The sequence below is a fragment of the Bradysia coprophila genome, chromosome IV, assembly GCF_014529535.1.
Source record: "Bradysia coprophila strain Holo2 chromosome IV, BU_Bcop_v1, whole genome shotgun sequence".
NCBI classification, from domain to species: domain Eukaryota; kingdom Metazoa; phylum Arthropoda; class Insecta; order Diptera; family Sciaridae; genus Bradysia; species Bradysia coprophila.
The window spans coordinates 4024010-4044705 of record NC_050738.1 but is presented as its reverse complement, the minus strand read 5'-3'; the positions used below and the strand labels follow the sequence as shown (position 1 = coordinate 4044705).

Here is a 20696-nt window from a genome sequence, read left to right as displayed (position 1 = left end):
CTATTTCTATCGCTATTGGGAAATCGGGATTGCTATCGCTATAGCGGCAGCGTTGTTAGTAGAAACATTTTTTTCTTTTATTCAGTTGCGTTTGGTGAGGCATAAAGAAATGCAGAGTGTAGTGCCAATCCAGTCCATTGTATGGATTTAAAAATTAGTTCTTATTATATTTGTTTGCCTTTGCCTTTTAAAACGTTTATCGATCAAATCACAGGTAATCATGACGAACTGTTATGTCTTCTACTAACTTTTGAATTCGATGTTCGATAGTCCTTTCAAGTAGTCAAGCCTGAACACCAGAAAATCAATTCTTAGAACTTGATTCTAATCTTGATCCAAAAATAATTGCTCGACGCATAAAGAACTCTTTCAGTCGTCAAACATTCATACGTCTTTCCGGTTCATACAATAAAACATATTTTACCGAAGCAACATTCTTTATACACATCTACCTTAAACAGTATGTTCCCTAGCTCACGTTCCACGTTCAATATTGCATTGAGTTTCCACCATATAGTGTGCTCAATGAATAATTGCTTCATTGAATTGTTGATTTCAGCATTATTTTATTTTGTATATAATACACAAGCCAATATTGTATCAATTATTGAGATCAATTTTGGTCACCTCTGGAGAAAAAATTTATGTAAAACCATTTTGGAGTTTAGGTTTGAAAAGAGGAAATTAATGCTCGCAGATGCTGTTGATCATTTTGATTTGAAAGGAATTTGTGGTATGTCACACATAATAAATCGGCGGATAATATGCGTTCACTGTCGACTGAAAGTTGGTGTGTGATCGATAATGGGCAGGACAATAATATGCACTGAAATTTATACGTGAGCGATTCTATTGGTATAGGGTAAAATCATTCGGAATTAATTGTGGCATTCAGTACAGGTTAAAGGGTTGCCTGAAAGAGAAAAGAAGACCGGTAAAATTAAGCATTTCAGGTTTAAGATTTTTTTCGGATTAGGTCAGAGAGGTGCGGGAAATTTTGAATTTGTACCAAAAAATCATTTAAACAGATTTCCTGGAAGAAAATTTTAATTTTACGATAACACTACGCTCATAATTTGTTAAAAGAATTCAGTAAAGTCAAGGAAAACTCATTCAGTATTTTCGTGGTATAAATTTGCCATTTCCAGCAACACCCATGAAACATATACCGTCGTTATGTATTACTATACTTTCTATGTTTCCTAATTTCGCTACTATTAACTTACTGACGCTCGAAACAGGTTTCTGAACCTGATTTGGAAATATTTTGACCTTAAAAGGCCTTGGGAAATGACAGGACAGTTTCCCGAAAATGTATGGAAAATTCAATAAGCATTCAATATTTTTATTCAAAGAGGTGGCATAATTAGACTCAGCGAAGTCTTGTTAGCTTACTAAAGAAGTGGGAGAGGTTACAATTTTAATAAATGTTTACCATCGTTGAAGTGTCGGACCCTTTTTTGAATGAAAATATTTTACCGCCGAAGTGAACACAGCAAACATTCATTCTAGTTCTTTAAGTCTAGCGGAGTGTCACAGTTGTGTCGAAATATTTTCTGTGTTTTTGTTGCGACAAAACAAAAAAAAAACTTTTTGTTTTTGTATCGAGTAAAAAGTGTTTTAGTGTTCAAATATGCGTTGGCAACCTAAAGAGACTATGCCTTAACCTAGTATGATGAATTTTGACCTGATCACGTTCAGATCAGGTTCTTTCAATTCGAACTGGTTTTTACCATAATTGTGGTGAGGGGATGTTTCGTTACGAATCAGGATTTTCCAGTCCACCCTTCCCTTTCACATGAAATGCATGAGATAATCAAAGAAATGTATAGACTATCACACATACAGTACAATAGTAATTTATGAACGACCCCTAAAAAGGGTTAGGAACTAGCCCAGCTTAAGTTGCGAGTCTCCTTTTTTTGTTCGGATGAACAAAAGAAAATATAAAAGGAGCTTACAACTGGGGCTCACAACTAACATTTTTAGTCTATCAATCAGTGGTTGATTTTACCACATTGCGTTTGATTCAGGGTTTGAAATAAGCCGGTTCGCTCATTTCTAGCATTCGTCTTCATCAACGAATTACGAGAACTAAAAATTCATAAATTCGTTTTGCGTTTCAGTTATCTCATACAAATCAAATTACTGTACAACTAACGCAACATACCATAAAAACTAAGGACGGAATAACAGCATCACAGGTGCGTCAATTCAAATGGAATAACGTTAATAAAATGCATTCAAATTGCATATGACACGAATATTATAGGTAATTTTAATGCAAAACAGTTCGACATAAACATAATAAAGATCAGAAATCATCAATTTTTGTTTTGAATTATTTAGTATTATGTATAACGAAAATGGAACATTAAAATTGAATAATTTAAATTCACTTCCTCTCGCTGGCTATTATCACCGATGATAAATGAGTGGCAAGCCTCTGCAATCATTATAAAATTTAATTTATTTTTGTATCTGATTTTTTCCAGTATTATTAATTTGAATATAAATATTTATAATCAAATTGACGCTGACCTGACCCTTTTTCCGTACCAACAATAATTATATTGTTGAATGCCAGCAAATTTAGTTGTATGTGCAATATTTTAGTTAATAATCGAAATTGACTAACATTTTAGGTCGTGTAAAATGTAATGTTAAGGTTCATTATAATTGCTACGTAGATAACAACCGGCAAGGTCTACCGATTGACTATTGTTTGAAGGAATGTCGTTCGTTTGACGAAATAAATTTCACCTTTATTATGTGCTGGAATATTTGATTTCATTCAATCACTCAAAAGAGATGCAGGAATTACAGGTTTTGTGCATGCTTTGGCTGATAGACTGATAGATCCATCCACACTTAATATGAAGCCTGAGTCTTTTTTAACCACGTACAGGATCATATTTTCGTCTTTCAAGTTAAGTAAATACAAATTATAAAAATTAATTTTCATGATTCAGGGACGAAAATGAAGTTAATTTGGGATTTTTCTTCATCCCATTGCATGAAAAGTTACATGCATCACTATGCTTATGTCTACGAATGTGTACGAATGGAACGAGCCAAACTCACGGTGAAATTTAATTTAAAAAAAATGAAAAATCTATTGTACCAATTATCGGTCAAGGGACCTGACCCACCCAGATGGTAGAGCCTAGTTTTTTATGAGCAAGAACATCGACAAATCTTAACCGTTTAAAAATTTGATAAAACAATTTTCATTGTTACCCTTCACAGACAGATGACGGAAACAATTTCCAAATCTGTTACTTCTTTTGATAAACGTATTTTCAGCAGATTGATACAACATTTTATACATCCATTCAGCTTCATAGTCCAGGTTCTTATGTCCAAAAAAAAGTCGTTCCGCACGCTAAGGAACTTATCGAAAATTTAACAATGTGATATGATAGATGAGTCAAAGTTTGCTGGTAATATCGGTAAAATAACCAGTTTAGTGTAAAACTAAAACGAAAATTTTCCCAAAACAGTAACGCAAAAAAAAACGATAACACTTCGACCCTAATTTGCCTGGCCAAATCGAAACATATTTCATTGATATGGGGTTATGTGTGTGGAAAGCTGAAGACTAGTACTTTGAGATCTAGCTGGCATGACCGAAGCTACGAGCCTGGAAACTGGAAGTAGCAAACATACATTTATGTGTGTCAAATTTTCCGTATTCCTAAAATGTGGTCGAAGTGTCACAACCTACAGTTTCTTTCAATCTTGAATGCTCCACCCTATTCCCAATGCTAGAACTCACGGAATATGTTCAATTCCATCAACTTTTTTTTTGGTTATATCTACCAGACTTATATTTATAGCATTTTAGAGGTGTATTGAATTTGGGAAGGTCTACTAATTGTGAGTAGCTGCAGTGCTGCACAAATGGTCAATGTTAATAAGTACGTGGAACCGAATGATTTTTCATTCATCGTCCAGCAGCCATAGTTTTAATTATTAGCGAATCTGTTCGGTTTAGCCATTGTCCGAACCCTCATAATACGCGTCATAGCACTATGAATTGTACGGTATGTTGAACAATTCATTTTAATTTCGGAAAAAAATATAATTGAGTTTTGTATATAATTTATAAAATTGCAAATAAATATAAAAACACGATTATATCAACAGAAAATCACTTTTTTTCGTATATTTTTTTGTTATGCAAATCAATAATTTCGTTTTAAATTAAAAATGATCTATAAAACCGGATGTAAATTTTCGATCAAATAATAAAAATGTGGAAAAAAACAACCTTATTGTTGTTGACCGTTCCGAATTTAATTAGTAATGTGCCTTTATAATACATTATGAAAATGAATACATTTTTTTAATCAATATTACTCATTTTTAACAACACAAAAAAATGACGCGGAATCTAAAATTTATGTCATTTGTTTAAAGTGAATTCCATGTTAATATGTTTGAATTTTCAGATAACTATTCAAATGAATTTCATAAAAAATATATATTTCTATTGCCCCGTGTAGTACGTATATTGTGTGTTCGGTTTCGGTTTGATTACCATTATGAAATTAGAATATGAATTTAGAATATTAATTATTTTTAATGCGTTCCTGTTTTTCGTGCTGGTAAAATTTAAAGTGGTTGTTGCGATATAATACATAAATTGTTCAACTTTTTATTTAGCCGTGTATCGATATTCTGGCAAACGTTGTCTAATGAGTTCAAATTACAACTTCGACAGAAAAGCTGTCTCAATTAAAGATTCTGCCATTCAAACTACTACGTCGCACGGCTATCATCTGTTATCGATAACGACTTTCAAGATTAAACGACTAGCTCTGACTAATGTGGTTTTATATAGAAAAACTTGTGTTAAAAAAATGAAGTAAAAGATTTGAAATCAATTTCTTGAATGTCTTGATGTGATATATACATGAATTTACTGACCTGCTTACCATTAGGGAAAAGATTATGATATAGGTGGAAACATTTGGAAACAGGAGACATTCGCCTTAAAAAGCTCTTTTGAGTGCAGTTTCGTTGTAAATCTAAGCTGTTGGTTTCAAGGTTATTTACTTAGAGCTCTTCTGCTGTTCCTACCCTCCTGTCACGCTTTCAATTGAAAAAAATCTGAAGTAACCTTATAGAAAGGGCTAGCTATCTGTTATCGACAGCAACGGATAAACGGATTTTGTAAATAGTAAAATGAAATTAACGAAGTAGAAGATTATGTATCTCAATCAAAGAAGTCACAAATTTAACTTTTACATTCAAATACGTTTTCCATTCAAATAGGAATCATACAACGGCTAAATTTTACTGGAATACAGAATTGGCAATATCTGGTCTTCTACCAGTTACTGTTATTCTGCTGTTCATTACACTACTGTGTATTAGCAGGTTTATTCACCTACACATACGTGTAAGTGAGGAAACCGAGGAAGAAACTGAAGGCTACACTATGGATACAGACAATAGCGGGAACACCAGCTGCTTCAGCACTACTAGTCACTATAGTATCGGAAAAATAGCATTGATTTAGTAAGTTATTATTAGTTCCATTCCCCTTCAAGCCTTCATTACTGAAACCTTTGTCATAAATAAATGTTATAAATACCCGGTGCTGGAGAAATATTAAACTAGTTAATAGGTGTATGGTGAAAGCTAATCAAATAATTCAGTACTACAGTAGTCGGTAGTAACAATAAATAAAATTACTGTAGTTGCTCAATAAAGCTCAATTTCTGTAACGTTTGTTTCAAGTATCTCGTAGTGTTTGATATCAAATCTTGTACTTCCTAAAGTGGTACTATACGTTTTGCTACATATGAGAGTCCTTGTTAGATCTCGACATCTTTATCGATAAGTGGTCAAACGCGCATGTAGTTGTTTTGACCGTATAAACAGTTCTGATTGTATGTGTGGATTAGCTGAAAAACAGCTGAAGCAAATTCATGACAAAATTTCACTGCTACTGACTGTATGTCTGTGCAATAAAATATACCGAAATCTACTTAGCTCTCTACTCTTTATAAACTGACATGGGAAATTCCTTTAAATTATTTCCTCTCTCGTGTAAATATCATAAATTTATTAAAAAGAAGAAGATTTTTTTAAGTGTACCGTGGTTCCCGTATCTTATCGCAGCGACTTTATTTTTCAATTTAAGAAAAAAAATGTTGAAATTTCCAATAACAGAAATAACAATAATTCATATTATAAATAATTTAAAATGTATAATCCGTAGCGTTCGCTTGCATTAAAATGAGACGACGACGAAGAAGAAGGATGAAGAACGAAAAAAAAGACTCATGTTATATTACTCATAGCAATTTATGAGTTTTAATATGATATCGCGAACATACAACAAGTTAAAAATAATACCACGGTCCACAATGAGACGAGCGAGTCAAGACAAAAACGCACCGTAAGAATTATGATGTCCTTTCCGTATTTTATTATAATGCATTTTCGTTGCTAAAGTGTCATTCAGACTTTATGATACTCATATCAGTTATAAAATAAGGTATATGCACCGCACAGTGAAACCTAAACGACGTATGTTGGAGTAGATGAATGGTAAAAGAAGCTTGGGTATAAAATATAAAAAAATTATCCGAGAAAACGGTGCACACACGGTGTATAAGGAAACTGTACCAAAACAAACCATCCATAGCCACAGAGTAGAGAGAGCTAAAACCTAAGAAAAATATATATAATCAGCGAACAAGGCACGTTTATTCGGTATGACATAAATATCATTTTTTCCACGTTTAGAGTGTTGAACGTACGCATCTATATACAGGCTGTGGTGCAAATAAAGAAAGAAGTAAAAAAAAACCAACAATTTATAATGGTCGCATTAAATTAACTTCGGACATGTATTTGTATTTTGTTTCAATTATAACAACATTAAAAGTAGAATATTTTCAAGGGAAAATTTTTTGAAACGTTCGATACACAACTTTTGCATACCGAAAGTCTATATGGGACGGACGGGAAGGGATCATTAATTAAATATATATATATTTCGATGAAAAGATGCGAGAGAAGATTATTGAATTGGATTTTATTGGCGAATTTGTGGCTTACCATACACACCATTCATTTTCTGTGTGACGGATTTGTGCAGAGATTTTGAAATTTATTTTGTGTGTAAATAGAAAATCAGTTTACCTTGGTGTCGGGGGAGGAGGATTCGAATACCGACAAGAATTATAAATCTGCTACTTCTTTTGTTCGATTCGAGAAATCTTTTACTTCAATAATTTTGGCATACATTTTACATATAATGCCACATCAGAGTCCATAGTTTATTTTTGTCGTTGTCGTCAATAACAAATGAGTAGCCAAAGCCAATTACATTCACATGCAAAAATGACTATTGAATCTTCACTGAGGATAAAAATATTACAAAACAAGGCATCAGAACAGTCGGAGCGTTTGCTGCGACTTAGCCCCGTACAACCCGTAATCCTATTTCGTCCGCAACCATAATACGTCCGTAGCCCTAATAAGCCCGGAACCCTAATACGTCTACAACCCTCTAATGCGTCTGTTACCAAAATGCAAGTCAAGTTAGGCATTGTCAAATTTACTGAAACTGTTCATTTTTAAAATTGCGCACAGCGCAATTACGAAAGCCCGTACGAAGTACCTTTCAAATAAAACCAACAATTTACGACATTATTTTAGAAACCCAAAATTTTTTGCCAACTTTCCATTGGGTATTCAATTACCTCTCAAATGAAACAAAAACTAGCAAAATCGGTTGAGATTTACTCGATTTATGTGCAAAAAGCACTTAGGGCCGAGTAGCGGCCTTAGTGCAAGGGCCCAAATTTGAAACTTTTTTTGCCATCATTCTATTCGGCATTCAATTATCTCTCAAGTGAAACAAAAACTAGCAAAATCGGATGAGATTTACTCGATTTATGTGCAAAAAACACTTAGGGCCGAGTAGCGGCCTTAGTCCAAGGGCCCAAATTTGAAACTTTTTTCGCCACGTTCTTTGCGGTATTCAATTACCTTCCATAAAAAACTAAATCTAGCAAAATCGGATGAGATTTACTCGATTTATGTGCAAAAAGCACTTAGGGCCGAGTAGCGGCCTTAGTGCAAGGGCCCAAATTTGAAACTTTTTTTGCCATCATTCTATTCGGCATTCAATTATCTCTCAAATGAAACAAAAACTAGCAAAATCGGATGAGATTTACTCGATTTATGTGCAAAAAGCACTTAGGGCCGAGTAGCGGCCTTAGTGCAAGGGCCCAAATTTGAAACTTTTTTTGCCATCATTCTATTCGGCATTCAATTATCTCTCAAATGAAACAAAAACTAGCAAAATCGGATGAGATTTACTCGATTTATGTGCAAAAAACACTTAGGGCCGAGTAACGACCTTTGAGCCCTCCCAACAAGCCCGCGTTGCATCTTACCCAAAAACAATGTTCAGCAACTTTGTTCTACTCGTCAATACCTTTCATTTGATATATCACAAGCAGCTATTGCGTGCGTATTTCGGTAGATATCGTCGAAAGACTGAAAAACACCTATAGGGCCCTAGCTCTGGAAGGGCCGACCCTAACATGCCCATTTTCGAACTTGACCTTACTTTTGTCGATACCAATCGGGGAAAAAAAGAATTTTGAAAAAAGGTTGAGATTTGCTCAAGCTAGAGGGGTCACGGACGGACGGACGGACGGACATTTTTTTTATTGCGGATTCGTTATCTATGAACATAACCAAATGCTTTGCCCTTACTGTCTGCTTCCAATTCGACGTGTTACAAACGGCATATTAATCTTATAAGCCCCCAGTACTTCGTACGGGGCTAAAAATTACAACACGAATGGAGTTAATAGTATATTACGTAATGCACTAATACATGCTTTGTATTATACACGATACAGTGCATTTTCACGGTCACAAGCAGAGACGTTAAGTGCACGTTACCCTGCATAAGCAAAGAAATGTAAATAGACGTATCTAAATTTACATGAACATCATATTTCAAATAATAAATAACTGAAGAATCATCGAGAAATTAAATCTGGATTTTTAATGGGGTTGATAAATATTCTGCTGTGACAGTGGGCTAGAGATCGAAGACTCAACCATAATAAAGAAATTTCGATTTTAGCATGATATAGGTTGACTAAACGGCCGAATCGATCTGTTTATCAGATTTGGTCGTATAATCCGTTGAAGCAGTATTTCTCTACCGTAACACCTACCTATATTGACACGTCGTATTTTTATTTTGTTTTTATTTTAAAAGGTCTGGCCCCAGGTTGTACCTGTAATTGACCAAAAAATCCGAAACAGCAAAAAAATTCAAAAAATTATTTTTCCTTTGCTTGCTAGGCTGATTTTTATTTTCGGGGCAGTAGCATGAAATTGCACACATTGTTGACTGATATAATATCAGTGATATATCGGGCATTTGGGAACAGAAGGCATTAATGCTAACTTTAGTTAATAGCTGAGGAGTCCACCTATGAAATCCCGTAAGAACGTTGTTGCCCATCGCCTTCACTCGGGCAGAGTTACTCTGTCGGTGTTCCCGACTAAGACTTTTCGACAAAAAATTTCAACTTTATTTGCAAAAAAAATCGACAAATCATGCCATAATATGTCGAGCCAGGCCTTTTAAAATAAAACTAAATGAAAATACGACCCACCCTATGACACAGTTATCCGAAAATGATTTTCATCTAGTCCAGGATTTACCTATGTGTAGTCTTTCAGGAACGGCAATCGTATTTTGGTATTTATTACAATATTTTATAGTTTTTCACAATCTTTTACCGTCTTTGTTTTCTCATACATTTTGATATATAAGACGACATTATAGCCTTAGTCAGTTATTTTCGTCGTGTTGCCGATAACAGATGAATATCCGTTTCTTAAAGATTAAGTACTATCAATTCTTGGGCGTCGAAAATTACTCAAAAAGTTTCCGAGTTGAAATGATAATAAACTAAAAATACAGAGCTCGGCAGGCTGTAGAATTTCAAGGTGAAAAATTAGAAAATTTCACTCCAATTTTCCAAGCGCTACTGTCTGTTTGATAATCGACTGCGTATCAATTCCAAGTTTAATTGAAACTAGGTAAATTATAAATAACAAAGCGATAACCTTCACATACTGCTCATATTATGAGCCTCATATGCAAACAATATTTTCTTATCATAAAACTGCTAAAACTGTTATTTCATGTTTTGAATTTATAATTTTGCTAACCCAAAAACCAGTTGAAATCAATTGGAATTGACTTTATCATTCTAATTCGCAGTTCAAATTCAAGAAGTGATTTTTACTAGATGTAAATTAAAGCTGAAACTCGCTCCTGTTCATAATATTGAATCGTGTGCTCCGTCTTCCAGCTTCAGTAGAAATTCGAATTTCGTTAGATGTAAAGCTCGGAACAGATCAGGTTTTCCTGAACCTGAACTCAACGCATTTTGATCAGATACTGATCTGATCAATTTTGAACTGACTTGTTTTTTAGCCTGTAAATAGTCGGGAGAAAATTTCGTAAGGTTACCTGAAACCCGACATGCGACATGTTTGGCAAAAATGAGATTGATTTTAGTCAAACCTGTCGGGTTTCAGATAACCTTACAAAATTTTATCCCGACTATTTACAGGCTTACAGCTAAAGTCAAGTCAGTTTAAAAGTGAGATCAGGTAGTTTTTCTAAAATTTATCTGAACTAAACTGAACTTTCGGGTCAAAGTGGCTTTCGACTGTAAATTGTTGATGTCGGTCACAATAATTTGTGCTTTAAGTTAGAAGCTAGCTGACGAGACCTAGAAAGCTCTGTACATCCTACGAGTCTAAATTATTAGAAAAAATATTAAATTTACGAATTTCGATAACGACTTCATTTCATTTTTTGTCGTGTGTGTATGTCATATACAGGGTTTTCCATATGAAAGACCCCTAATGTATATTATTTTTCTCGACCTCGTTTACGGCCATTTCCGTTCCGTAGAACAAGAAGAACGCGGTGTTCTTTATTGAGTTAATCTTTCTTTTTCGGTCGCTGGAATGCCTCGTCTTTGTTGAATTCAATGGGGAGACAATCGTTGTATTGGCACAGACCCAACTGCATTATATTGCGTGCTGCGTTGCCGTCTCGGTTCCAATACAAATGCTTTAGCGTTGCCGTTGTATTAACTGTGTAGGTGGTTGATTTTAGTTTAATACGCGCAGCCATTCTCATCTTATCGCCAAACGACCATCGTTTTGTTCGTTCCATTGCAACTCGTTGCGCCCTCTCGAACTGTGTCGGTTTGGGATAATCTTCTGTGATCGGAATCATTGCTTCTGCGATAACTTTTTTCCGTTGGTATGTCGATACTAGATTCGTTGACGTGGAATTCTCAGCCAGCTTACAATTATGGCATAATTTAAGCCGTTCTTTAGAAAACTCTACATCGTCGAGCGTTTCGTAGCATCGACTACACTTCTTCGTTGTACAATATTCATCGATGGTGGCGTCAACATACGTTTGCGGGATCTGCTTCAAATAACGGACGATTGGTGCATTTCCGGGTGACCGCCTATGACCTTTGATTGTTGAATTTGCCGGTGTTGAACAGTTGCCCACGAAGACTACACGTATTTTGCTCGGTTGTGTCGTTGCTTTGTCGTGAACGTTTATGTCGCCAACAATCTCCTTTGCCATTGCCATCATTTGCTTTTGCGTCGAACGAAACTTATCGAACTTTACGTTTGTTACCACTCGTTGCATATATGTGGCTGTGCCCTCGTTGAACCATTTCAGTCTGGAATCCAGAAATTTGATATAATCAGGTGATCGTTGCGATGGCTCTATGGGTTGGCTTTGTCTATCCTTCTGGTAACGTTCATCGAATTCTCCATGCAGTTTCTTGCCTTTTCGTTGACGTCTAGCGAATCCTGTAGTCAAATTTCATAATGTTAAAACCAATTGAAGATAATCAAAAAATCAGGAGAAGGTCTGAAGATGCTTACCTGCTTTATAGTGGTAATCTTTCGATTTGTGCAACACATTGGACTCATGAACTTCGTAGCCGTCGGATGATTTGCTCCATTTCCGTATTACTGTCGCGGCAACATTGCGGACGCCTAAGTCGACACCAGAAACACTCAAATCTTCCATATTGGTGATGTTCGTCAAAGCGGAGACAATTGCTGGATCGGTTCTGGTTGAAACAGAAAATCATTTTGTGAGTATTTCGGCGATTTCATAGACTAAATGTGGTAAACTTACTTTATGGTCTTTGCGTTATCATCATCATCATCATCATCGTCTTCCGATTCAGACTCTGAATCTGAATCAATCACATCGTGTTTCCGTTTCCTATTGCTTGCCATTTCGAGAATTTCAGCTTTGGTGAGTTCTTTTTCTTTCCGTAGCTTGCAATATTGGATTGACACGTCGCTGCCGTTGGTCGTAATCCTTCCTCCAAATTTCTTCGTTGCCGTTTCCATTTTCTGAATGTTGAACAGGAAATACCAGAACGGATTCGTGGTTTTTCTATTTGGATCGTCGTCGATTTGGAGTTCCAAAAATTCGGCCTGATTCAGGATAGCCATGAATTGTGGAAGGTTTTTCAGGATGTCGAACAATGCTTTCGTGTCAATTGGAAAGTGCATAGTGTGGAAGCTGTTTTGTGGCACGACTATGAAATTAGGTAGCTTTGCATAATGTGTTGCCTCTGGATCGATTTCACGTTTCTTTTTCGTCCCACCAGCCTGACGTTTGTTTTCAGTAGAAGATGGTTCTGGTTTCGACTCGTTTTTTCTTTTTCGTTTGCGTTTCCGTTTGCGTTTCCGTTTCTTTTTTTCCTTTATTATGCCGGCATCAATCAAAGTTTGTTTTCGTGACAAATTGATCTCGTATATACGACGTTGCAACCTTACCATTGCTGGAACCATTTGAAACCAGTTAAGACGTGGGCCATTGTTTTGTGTCTTCTTTTTCTTTTTCTTCGATTTCTTTGTGGTTTTCTTTGGAGCTGCACATTTCCGTTTCCGTTTCGGTTTTCCTAAGTCGTCATCACCATCCTCTTTAAAATCGTATCGAAGTCGTTCAAAATACGATCTGCCGCCATGATTGAAATTGGGAAATTGGCAAATTTTCTGCAATTCGCATATTAGCTCGTGCTGCACTTCCTCTGCTTGAGTGCATTTTTCCGAATCGAATAGGAATTTGATGGTGTGGTAGATTTTGTTGTTGATATCCTTTCGATTCTCTTTGCCACATACGTCCTTCTTCTTTTTCCCATCTCGTAGCTTGAAAGCTAACCATTTCCTTATTCGTGAATATAAATGAGTGGTTATATTCGTTTTGAAATTGGTTGCAAATGTATCCACAATCGAGTTCCACGCATTTTGGGACGTTTCCGTGAAATACGTTTCCACATCGTACTTTCTGCAGAGATCGAAGAACGTATTGTGTTTATCCGGTCGAGGTTTCTTTGCTTTAGCAGTATTTCTTTGAAATTGCTTAAATTCCAAAATCATTTCTTTCCAATTGAACTCTTCTTCGAATATACGATCGATTTCGTTGCCGTTTTCTGGGTCGCTGATTGTGTTGTAGACGTCGAAGTAAACGAGGCTGGAAAACAAAATTGCCAGTTTGGACAATTCTACAGCCTGTTTGTTCATTATATCGAACACTTTCGTCGCAACTTCCGTCTTTTCCGTCGCTAGTGGTTCCAGTACTCTTTGCTTCTTAATTATCGTTTCACCGTCGATAATTAAAGGACGCAGTTTTTGCTTGACCGTAGTGATGTCGAATCTGTTGTTTGCATTCTGTATTCGTCGCCAATTGTTCGTGTCCGTCTCGATGGGTTTTTGCAAAGTTTCTTCGTGAGTCTTCTTGACGTGATTCTTTAGATTGAGGAACGTTGAATAATTGACGTTACAAGTGGCAAATGGACACGTAAATCGGCGTATCGATTTATCGAAAACGTTTCCGAGAAAAATGATTTCTTCGAGTTGCGTTTGTATCACGGCCCGGTTGCCATTTTCATCGTCGTCTTTTCTTTGCTGAGCTTTCGATGCCTTTGACCGTTTCGTTGACGTTGACCGTTTCGTAGTTGCTTCATCAGCATCACCAGCCTCATCAGCACTGTCTTGCTGCGTTTTCGTTACCTTTGACCGCTTCGATGCCTTTGACCGTTTTGTTGACGTTGACCGTTTCGTAGTTTCTTCATCAGCATCACCAGCCTCATCTGCACTGTCTTGCTGCGTTTTCGTTGCCTTTGACCGTTTCGATGCCTTTGACCGTTTCGTTGACGTTGACCGTTTCGTAGTTGCTTCAACAGCATCACTAGCCTCATCAGTGGATGCAGCACGTTTACGGTTGGACTGAACTGGCGTCTGCTTCACTTCAGGTTTCGTTGAAGTGGAGTGAGCCTTTTTGCTCGGTCGTTTCCGTTGCATCTGTTTTAGTTGCGCAATAGTTGCTTCTCCATCCGTGTCCCATTCGGATCCGTATTCCATAGGGGGAGGCGACTGTCGAATGGGTAATGGATGTGCCACTTCTTGCGTACTACCTGTTCGACCGCTACCAATGATGCTGGACGTGGTATTTCGGTGAGAGGTAATATTGATGGCTGGATTAGATGCAGCTGTAGCATTACTTGGCGATGAGGAGCGATCTTTTGTCGTTGCATTTAGGAGAGCGGCATTTATGGCAGCACTACTGACGGGTGGTTTCTTCGGAGCTGCAGCCACATTCGGAAGCTTCGGCGGCGAATCTAGAACGTTAACGTTAACGTTGCTACTGACGGGTGGTTTCTTCGGAATGACGTTCTTTCGTCGGCCTACTGCAGCCACATTCGGAAGCTTTGGCGGCGAATCTAGAATGTTAAATGGTTTTTGTTAGTTTTCGGATTTGCATTATCAAGATTATTTCCAATTACTGTAAACTTTTTTCGTTGACACGAAATCATCGTCTGAATCTTTGCCGTTACCGTTACCGTTGCTTTGACCTGATAAGAAAAAGTTACGAATTTTTAGCAATTTCAATTGCACATTGTGAACAGATTTTCTTACCTCGTTTCTTCGGTTTTTTATTGCCTTTTTGCTGGCGTTGATGTTGCCATTTTCTTTGCCGTTTCTCAATGTCTGTGTCCGAGTCCGATAATTCCTTTGTGTTTTTCATGTTAATTTATTTCTGTAAACATAGACACAATTATTAAATTAAGCGATGAATTTGAGGTTTATTGTTTAGGCTATAGTTTTTTGCCTAATATTTTTGGCTGGCTGTTTTTTATGCCTTTTTTTATACGGCTACAGTATTTTGCCTAATATTTTTGGCTGGCTGTTTTTTATGCCTTTTTTTTTCGGCTAAAGTTTTTTGCCTAATATTTTTGGCTGGCTGTTTTTTATGCCTTTTTTATACGGCTACAGTATTTTGCCGATAATTTCTTTTTTTTTTTTTTTTGCTTTTTTATTAGTTTTTTCATTATATTGATGTTATATTCAATATTCAGTTTCAAACTTTCCAAACTTTTACAAAGTATCAATTAGATCAATGACTTAATTCACTTTTGCCGAAAAATTGACAATTATTGTTAATTTAAAGCCAATAGAAAATCTATGGCACAATGTTTTAGATACTTTGTAAAAGTTGAAGACTGTAAGAAACTGAATATGATCACTTCACAAACACTTTTTCACACTTAGTCGAGACTTTCAACTGCCTTAACATGTAATAATTGTTTTTTTTTACGAAACCAGTCATCACTAGTTTGGTAAATAACTATTGTGCCACCGAGAATTGAAATACGACGGATTTCCACGTCGATAACTAGATTGAAAAGTGCACAATAAGTGATTGTTTATAATGAAAATTAAGAATTTTGTGCATTTGCCTACTTCAATTCTCGGTTGACACAAAACATGATGTGTTATACGTCCACGAACCAATGTGACTTATAACTTATAAGTGACTGACCTATAACTGAAATCGATTGCGTCACGAATACTTTTTCACACTAGAAAATGCGTTAAATTTATGATGAATGTGGATTACGCGCTCGAACCATATAGATGGCGAAATTAGCTACAACATTCACCACAAATTTTTGTCACATTTTGTATGGAATTAGATGTTTGGACGCCGATTCTTGAAACTTTAAGAATTCGTAACTTGACAAAAAGTATTGGATGACGTGATTTGTTTTTGTTTTTATCAATGCATTTTATCAAATTTATGCTTACCTTCTTTGACCATATTCAATCCTAATTCCCTGAATCGCTAACAATAAAGTGACAAATGAACCATCCAGTCAATGGAACGTTAAATGAAATAAATTTTACTCGATCAAAATGTGTGTACTGTTCATTTATGGAATGATTTGGTTTTGTCTTATTGTTGTTAGCGATACGCCTAACGCTATCACTATAAGGTAATGTAGGAGGTACGATGTTCAATTCAATATTATTTACAAATGAAAGCTACACACGTTCGTATTCCGTTTTTGTTTCAGTGTGAAGCTAAAACTTGAAATCAGTTCACTATGAACTACTGAAACTGAGATTGAATTTAGAAATTGGAAAAAAAAAATTGAAGGCAGTACCTCCTACTTCTTTTACCTTGCCTAGCATACCCTACAGGTAAATTGCATTTGATTTAGCAATGTCAATATGTTCCATTACCACACACTAATGAAACATATTTACATCACCAAATCGAATGCAATTTACATCCCTAATACCCTAATGTATGCGTGGCATACATGGAATTTGCTAAATGGGGAAAACTGTAATGTGCATGTTTCCCTGCCCTGCTCTGCTTCCACCTAAAGGCGGTGGAAACTTCAGAATTGGTTTCCTGAAACCAATGATTTGAGATATGGCAGCCTCCACCGTAACGGTAGCCAAGGTTAAAAACCTTGACCATTGTTCCGCCGGTGCAGGTGGAGGGGAGCTAGTGGTCGCCCTAAAGATCGGTCGGGTGCACATTTAGGCCATGAGTTTAAAAGGGAACGAAAAAGAGTTGGGGGGGTAACTAAAAGGAATGAGGCGGTTAATCTCTTAGACTAACACCGTTGGCGCATACCTTCATCATGTCGGGTATGCACATGGAAGGGAAAATCAATCTTAATTCAAAAACATTGTTCTCGTTGTGATCAGTTACCGTAAGGAAAAATTGAAGACAACGAGAACAAAGTTTTTGAATTAAAATTGATTTTCCATTCGAAATGTGAAAATATAAATCGAAGAAATTCTCAAATAGAATTTTTTGGAACGCGTCGAAAATGGCCGATTGAAACGAAAAATTTCTTCTTTTTTTTTTAAACCGTTGTCTTCGATTCATATTTTCACAATTTTGCAATAAATTCACTGAATTCAATGAATTTATTGCAAAAATTCGTTCGCCAGACCTGAAAAAGAAAAGAAAAATTAAATTAAAAGTTGATACAAACCTCGATCGTATTTGATGTTTCCTCCTTTACAAATCAATATGAAATGGCCGAGTCACCTACAAAAGTTGCTAAAAAAACATTCGAAGAGTGCAGGGTTGCATCAATAATTTCGATTGGCTGAGTACATGTACATGTTAGAAGAGAAATTTAGAATCCAGAGAGATTCAATCATTTTTGATTGTAACTAGTTAACTACAATAAGACTTTGTTTATCGGAAATATAATGTTCGACGCAAATATCAATTATTTTGCAATTGAAATCGCGTGTTTCTTTCATATCGTTCCATTGTTTCGTTAGGTAATTTGGTTCAAGGAGTACGGAAATGTACATTGTTGAGCTGTATTATTTACAGATTGATTGCCAACACGTTGACAAACAATCAGTTATCGTTCATTTGGACAGCCCCAACCTTCATGCTGCTAATGTGTTGCATGGCAATTATTCAATTGTACATGCACACACACACGTGTGAGTCAAAGTGTCAAAAGTTTCAACTTTTCCATATAAACAATTGCTGGGTGACTGCATTTCAGTGGATCATTTTAATATTGCTCTGGTCAGAGAACCGGAGAAATTGCGTCAATTGGACTGTTTTGTGTTATAGACAATTTGATTTCCTAAAAAACGTTTGGCAGTACATCGTACAGGAGGAACAGAAACAGCAGGCTGTTGGCATTGAAAATCCCGTCACGAATCTTAAGGATCAATGGAGTGCGCGCTGTAAGAGATTATTTACTGTCTGACGAGGTGTTGGCAAACGTTTCCCGACATATTGGCACCAAGGATCTTATTTTAACAGCGGTAAGCTTTATCCGTAAATGAACATCCATCTCAGAAGTTGGACATGTAACTGGTGTTCAAGTTGAATTCACAAAGTATCTTCTGGTCATACAGGAATTCCCACCAGACAAATCAACTCTTGCCAACACGTTCAAAGCTGTCGTCGGTGCATTAAACAAATCATCCGGAAACGAAAAATCGTTTGAATTCGTTCGCGATTTTCTTTTCACACAACTGAATCAGAAGGACATCGAAAGTATGTGGGACATTGAACGACCAATCGAATTGTTGCAATAGTATTGTAGGGCGAACAAATTCGCCGAACCGGAACCGCAATTACTGAACGATGCCGGTAAAAATACAATTCTCGCAGTGTACCATGTCGGCATCTACTGTGATCGCAAAATGTTAGCGGCTGGATTTTGCTTTAACAGATTCTACGACATTGAGAATCCACGGCCGTACAATTTCAAAATAACTTTGAAGGAATTGGTGAATCCTAAGAAGTGGAAACTAGACAAAAACGCCGGTTTGATACTGAAAGATACCACAACATCAGGATCGTAAAATGTAACTGCACCACAACAGAAAGTCATTCAGCCCATCAAAGTTCCACTAGCAACATCGAAGGCGAATAAGTCCAAGAAATCGAAGAATTTTCCATCCGAAAAGAAAAATGTATCGGCAGCACAGAAGCAAAGGAAGGGTATTCTGTTGTTGGCGAATGTGTTGAAAATGAACGAACAGAAACAGCAAAACAGTGGCACCCAGTCAATATTGAGTAAAATGTTTAAGTGACTTGCGGGGTAGGTAAAATAAAGTTCGACTTGTTTGTGATATCAAACCAAAAATTTTTTTTATTTAAAATTAACACGTTGGATTCACGGCACCGTGAATCTAATCCAGTGGTATCTGTTTCTCAACCATCTGAAAGGAGAAATTTTATCAATTTTCTGTTGGATCTTCAGTCTTTTCACATGCAAAGTTGTTAGCTCGATGGGCAAGCGAAAATAATTTTGCAATAGAATTAAACTGCAAGCAGTGCAAGTACATTCATCCTGCGGCATTGTAAACAATCGATTATCTGTCTCGTGTGCAGGTCTTACTATTCGGAGTTTTTTATTCAATTTTTGTTAAAAGAATTTTTAGGAATTTTCAAAGAATCTTTCAAAGACTCTTTTGAATACCATCCACCGGTAGATGACATAAAAATTCATGAACTTTGCTCTTAGAAATATCCTGTAGATTTCGAACTATTCCAAGACAAAAGTTCGTTAATACAAACGAAAATTAAATTCCAAAATTCGATGCAGTTCGCAAACTGGTTAACTGATTATTTAGCCATCCAACGCTAATTCTGTGTCGAAGAAGAATGATAATCTTACCAAGAAATGGCACGCTTGTACAATAATTTTTTACATTTTTTTGCGTTCTTAAGGTTCGGAAGTGCTGTCTTGCTTAGTAGGTCCATTTTGGTTAGCGTTGGATCAGTCTCATTACGGTTCGTCTTAACCCTCGTTCCCTTTATATAGTAAATAATTTTCATTTAAAAAAATGCAAAAAGACAACCAACAGCAACAACATGTTGTTGGAAGAAAATAGTTTTGCCTAAGTAAATGAAAAAATTGAAATAATATTTTCATAACGCAGGCGAGATAATAGTCATTTACATGCTACATGCGTCGAAAACCGTACTTTTCATGTTTCAAGCACTTCTTTCGACGCCCTTAGCATGTAAAATCCATTACATAACTCGGGATAAAAAGTGAAAAGTCTCGTTTTCGTGTGTTTATTGACCTCGGCTTCGCCTCGGATCAACAAAATTCACACAAAAACTCTACTTTTCATCTTTTTATCCCTAGTCATGTAATATATATTATGCACCTGTTGCCAAGATTGGTATTTTGACGTGTAGGACATTATTGCCCTAGCCGAAGGCGTGGGTCATAATGCCTACACGTCAAAATAACAGTCTGGCAATAGGTGCATATCATATTTTATCTGTCGAGAACAGATATATCGAGATAAACAAAAACTCCCTAGAGGGATAAGCTCGAGATTATCGTTCTAGACAGATAAAATACTATTTCACCACTCTGCTGAAACTTCGGAAGCCTTTGTTGTGAAAAACGTTGTGTTTAACTCGGGAATAAAAGTTGAAAATTACGTTTTCTTGGTTAAATTCCCTTGTTGAACAAATAACTATTATTTACTCAGTCTAACTCAGTGTATGCAACATGCGCCACCGATTACCGATGATTCATATGATCCAATCCAATCCACACAGGGCCTATTTTCGAGAATTTGACTGCACCAACTCGCCAAAATACATAGGCCTCTGGCCCATACCTCAAGTCTAGTACTATTGCCTGAAATCTAGTACGGAATCCAATCCAAGGCTTTTTGTATTACATAGATTTCACCAAACCATACGACTTTCCTGTTTTGGCCACGACCACATAAAAACTGAGCCACGTATCATCTCCACCTGTGTA

The 20696-nt window shown here is 36.4% G+C and overlaps 2 protein-coding genes across 2 annotated transcripts; one reads left to right on the top strand and one right to left on the bottom strand.

The window, feature by feature from the left end:
• Positions 1-10936: 10936 nt before the first annotated feature.
• Positions 10937-15151, bottom strand: LOC119065988. Its single transcript, XM_037168194.1, has 5 exons — positions 15043-15151; positions 14910-14978; positions 12248-14846; positions 11989-12179; positions 10937-11913 (listed from the first exon to the last, which is right to left on the bottom strand). Exons 1-5 carry the CDS (start codon positions 15149-15151, stop codon positions 11015-11017), a joined length of 3867 nt encoding a protein of 1288 aa, XP_037024089.1. The 3' UTR covers positions 10937-11014.
• A 1169-nt stretch (positions 15152-16320) lies between these two features.
• Positions 16321-18830, top strand: LOC119065987 (39S ribosomal protein L44, mitochondrial-like). The gene is made up of 3 exons (XM_037168193.1): positions 16321-16400; positions 18057-18222; positions 18316-18830. The coding sequence occupies exons 1-3, from the start codon at positions 16321-16323 to the stop codon at positions 18496-18498; spliced, it is 429 nt and encodes a 142-aa protein (XP_037024088.1). The 3' UTR covers positions 18499-18830.
• The last annotated feature ends 1866 nt before the right edge of the window (positions 18831-20696 follow it).

What these genes read in the sequence shown, in the direction of transcription:
- LOC119065988 (XM_037168194.1), bottom strand. Translation starts at nt 15,151, where the DNA reads ATGAAAAACACAAAGGAATTATCGGACTCGGACACAGACATTGAGAAA. An exon ending in GATAACGCAAAGACCATAAA is followed by an intron (nt 12,180 to 12,247) that starts GTAAGTTTACCA and finishes TGTTTCAACCAG; the next exon opens with AACCGATCCAGCAATTGTCT. An exon ending in AGATTACCACTATAAAGCAG is followed by an intron (nt 11,914 to 11,988) that starts GTAAGCATCTTC and finishes ATTTGACTACAG; the next exon opens with GATTCGCTAGACGTCAACGA.
- LOC119065987 (XM_037168193.1), top strand. Translation starts at nt 16,321, where the DNA reads ATGTGTGTACTGTTCATTTATGGAATGATTTGGTTTTGTCTTATTGTT. An exon ending in CCTAACGCTATCACTATAAG is followed by an intron (nt 16,401 to 18,056) that starts GTAATGTAGGAG and finishes AACGTTTGGCAG; the next exon opens with TACATCGTACAGGAGGAACA. An exon ending in AGGATCTTATTTTAACAGCG is followed by an intron (nt 18,223 to 18,315) that starts GTAAGCTTTATC and finishes CTGGTCATACAG; the next exon opens with GAATTCCCACCAGACAAATC.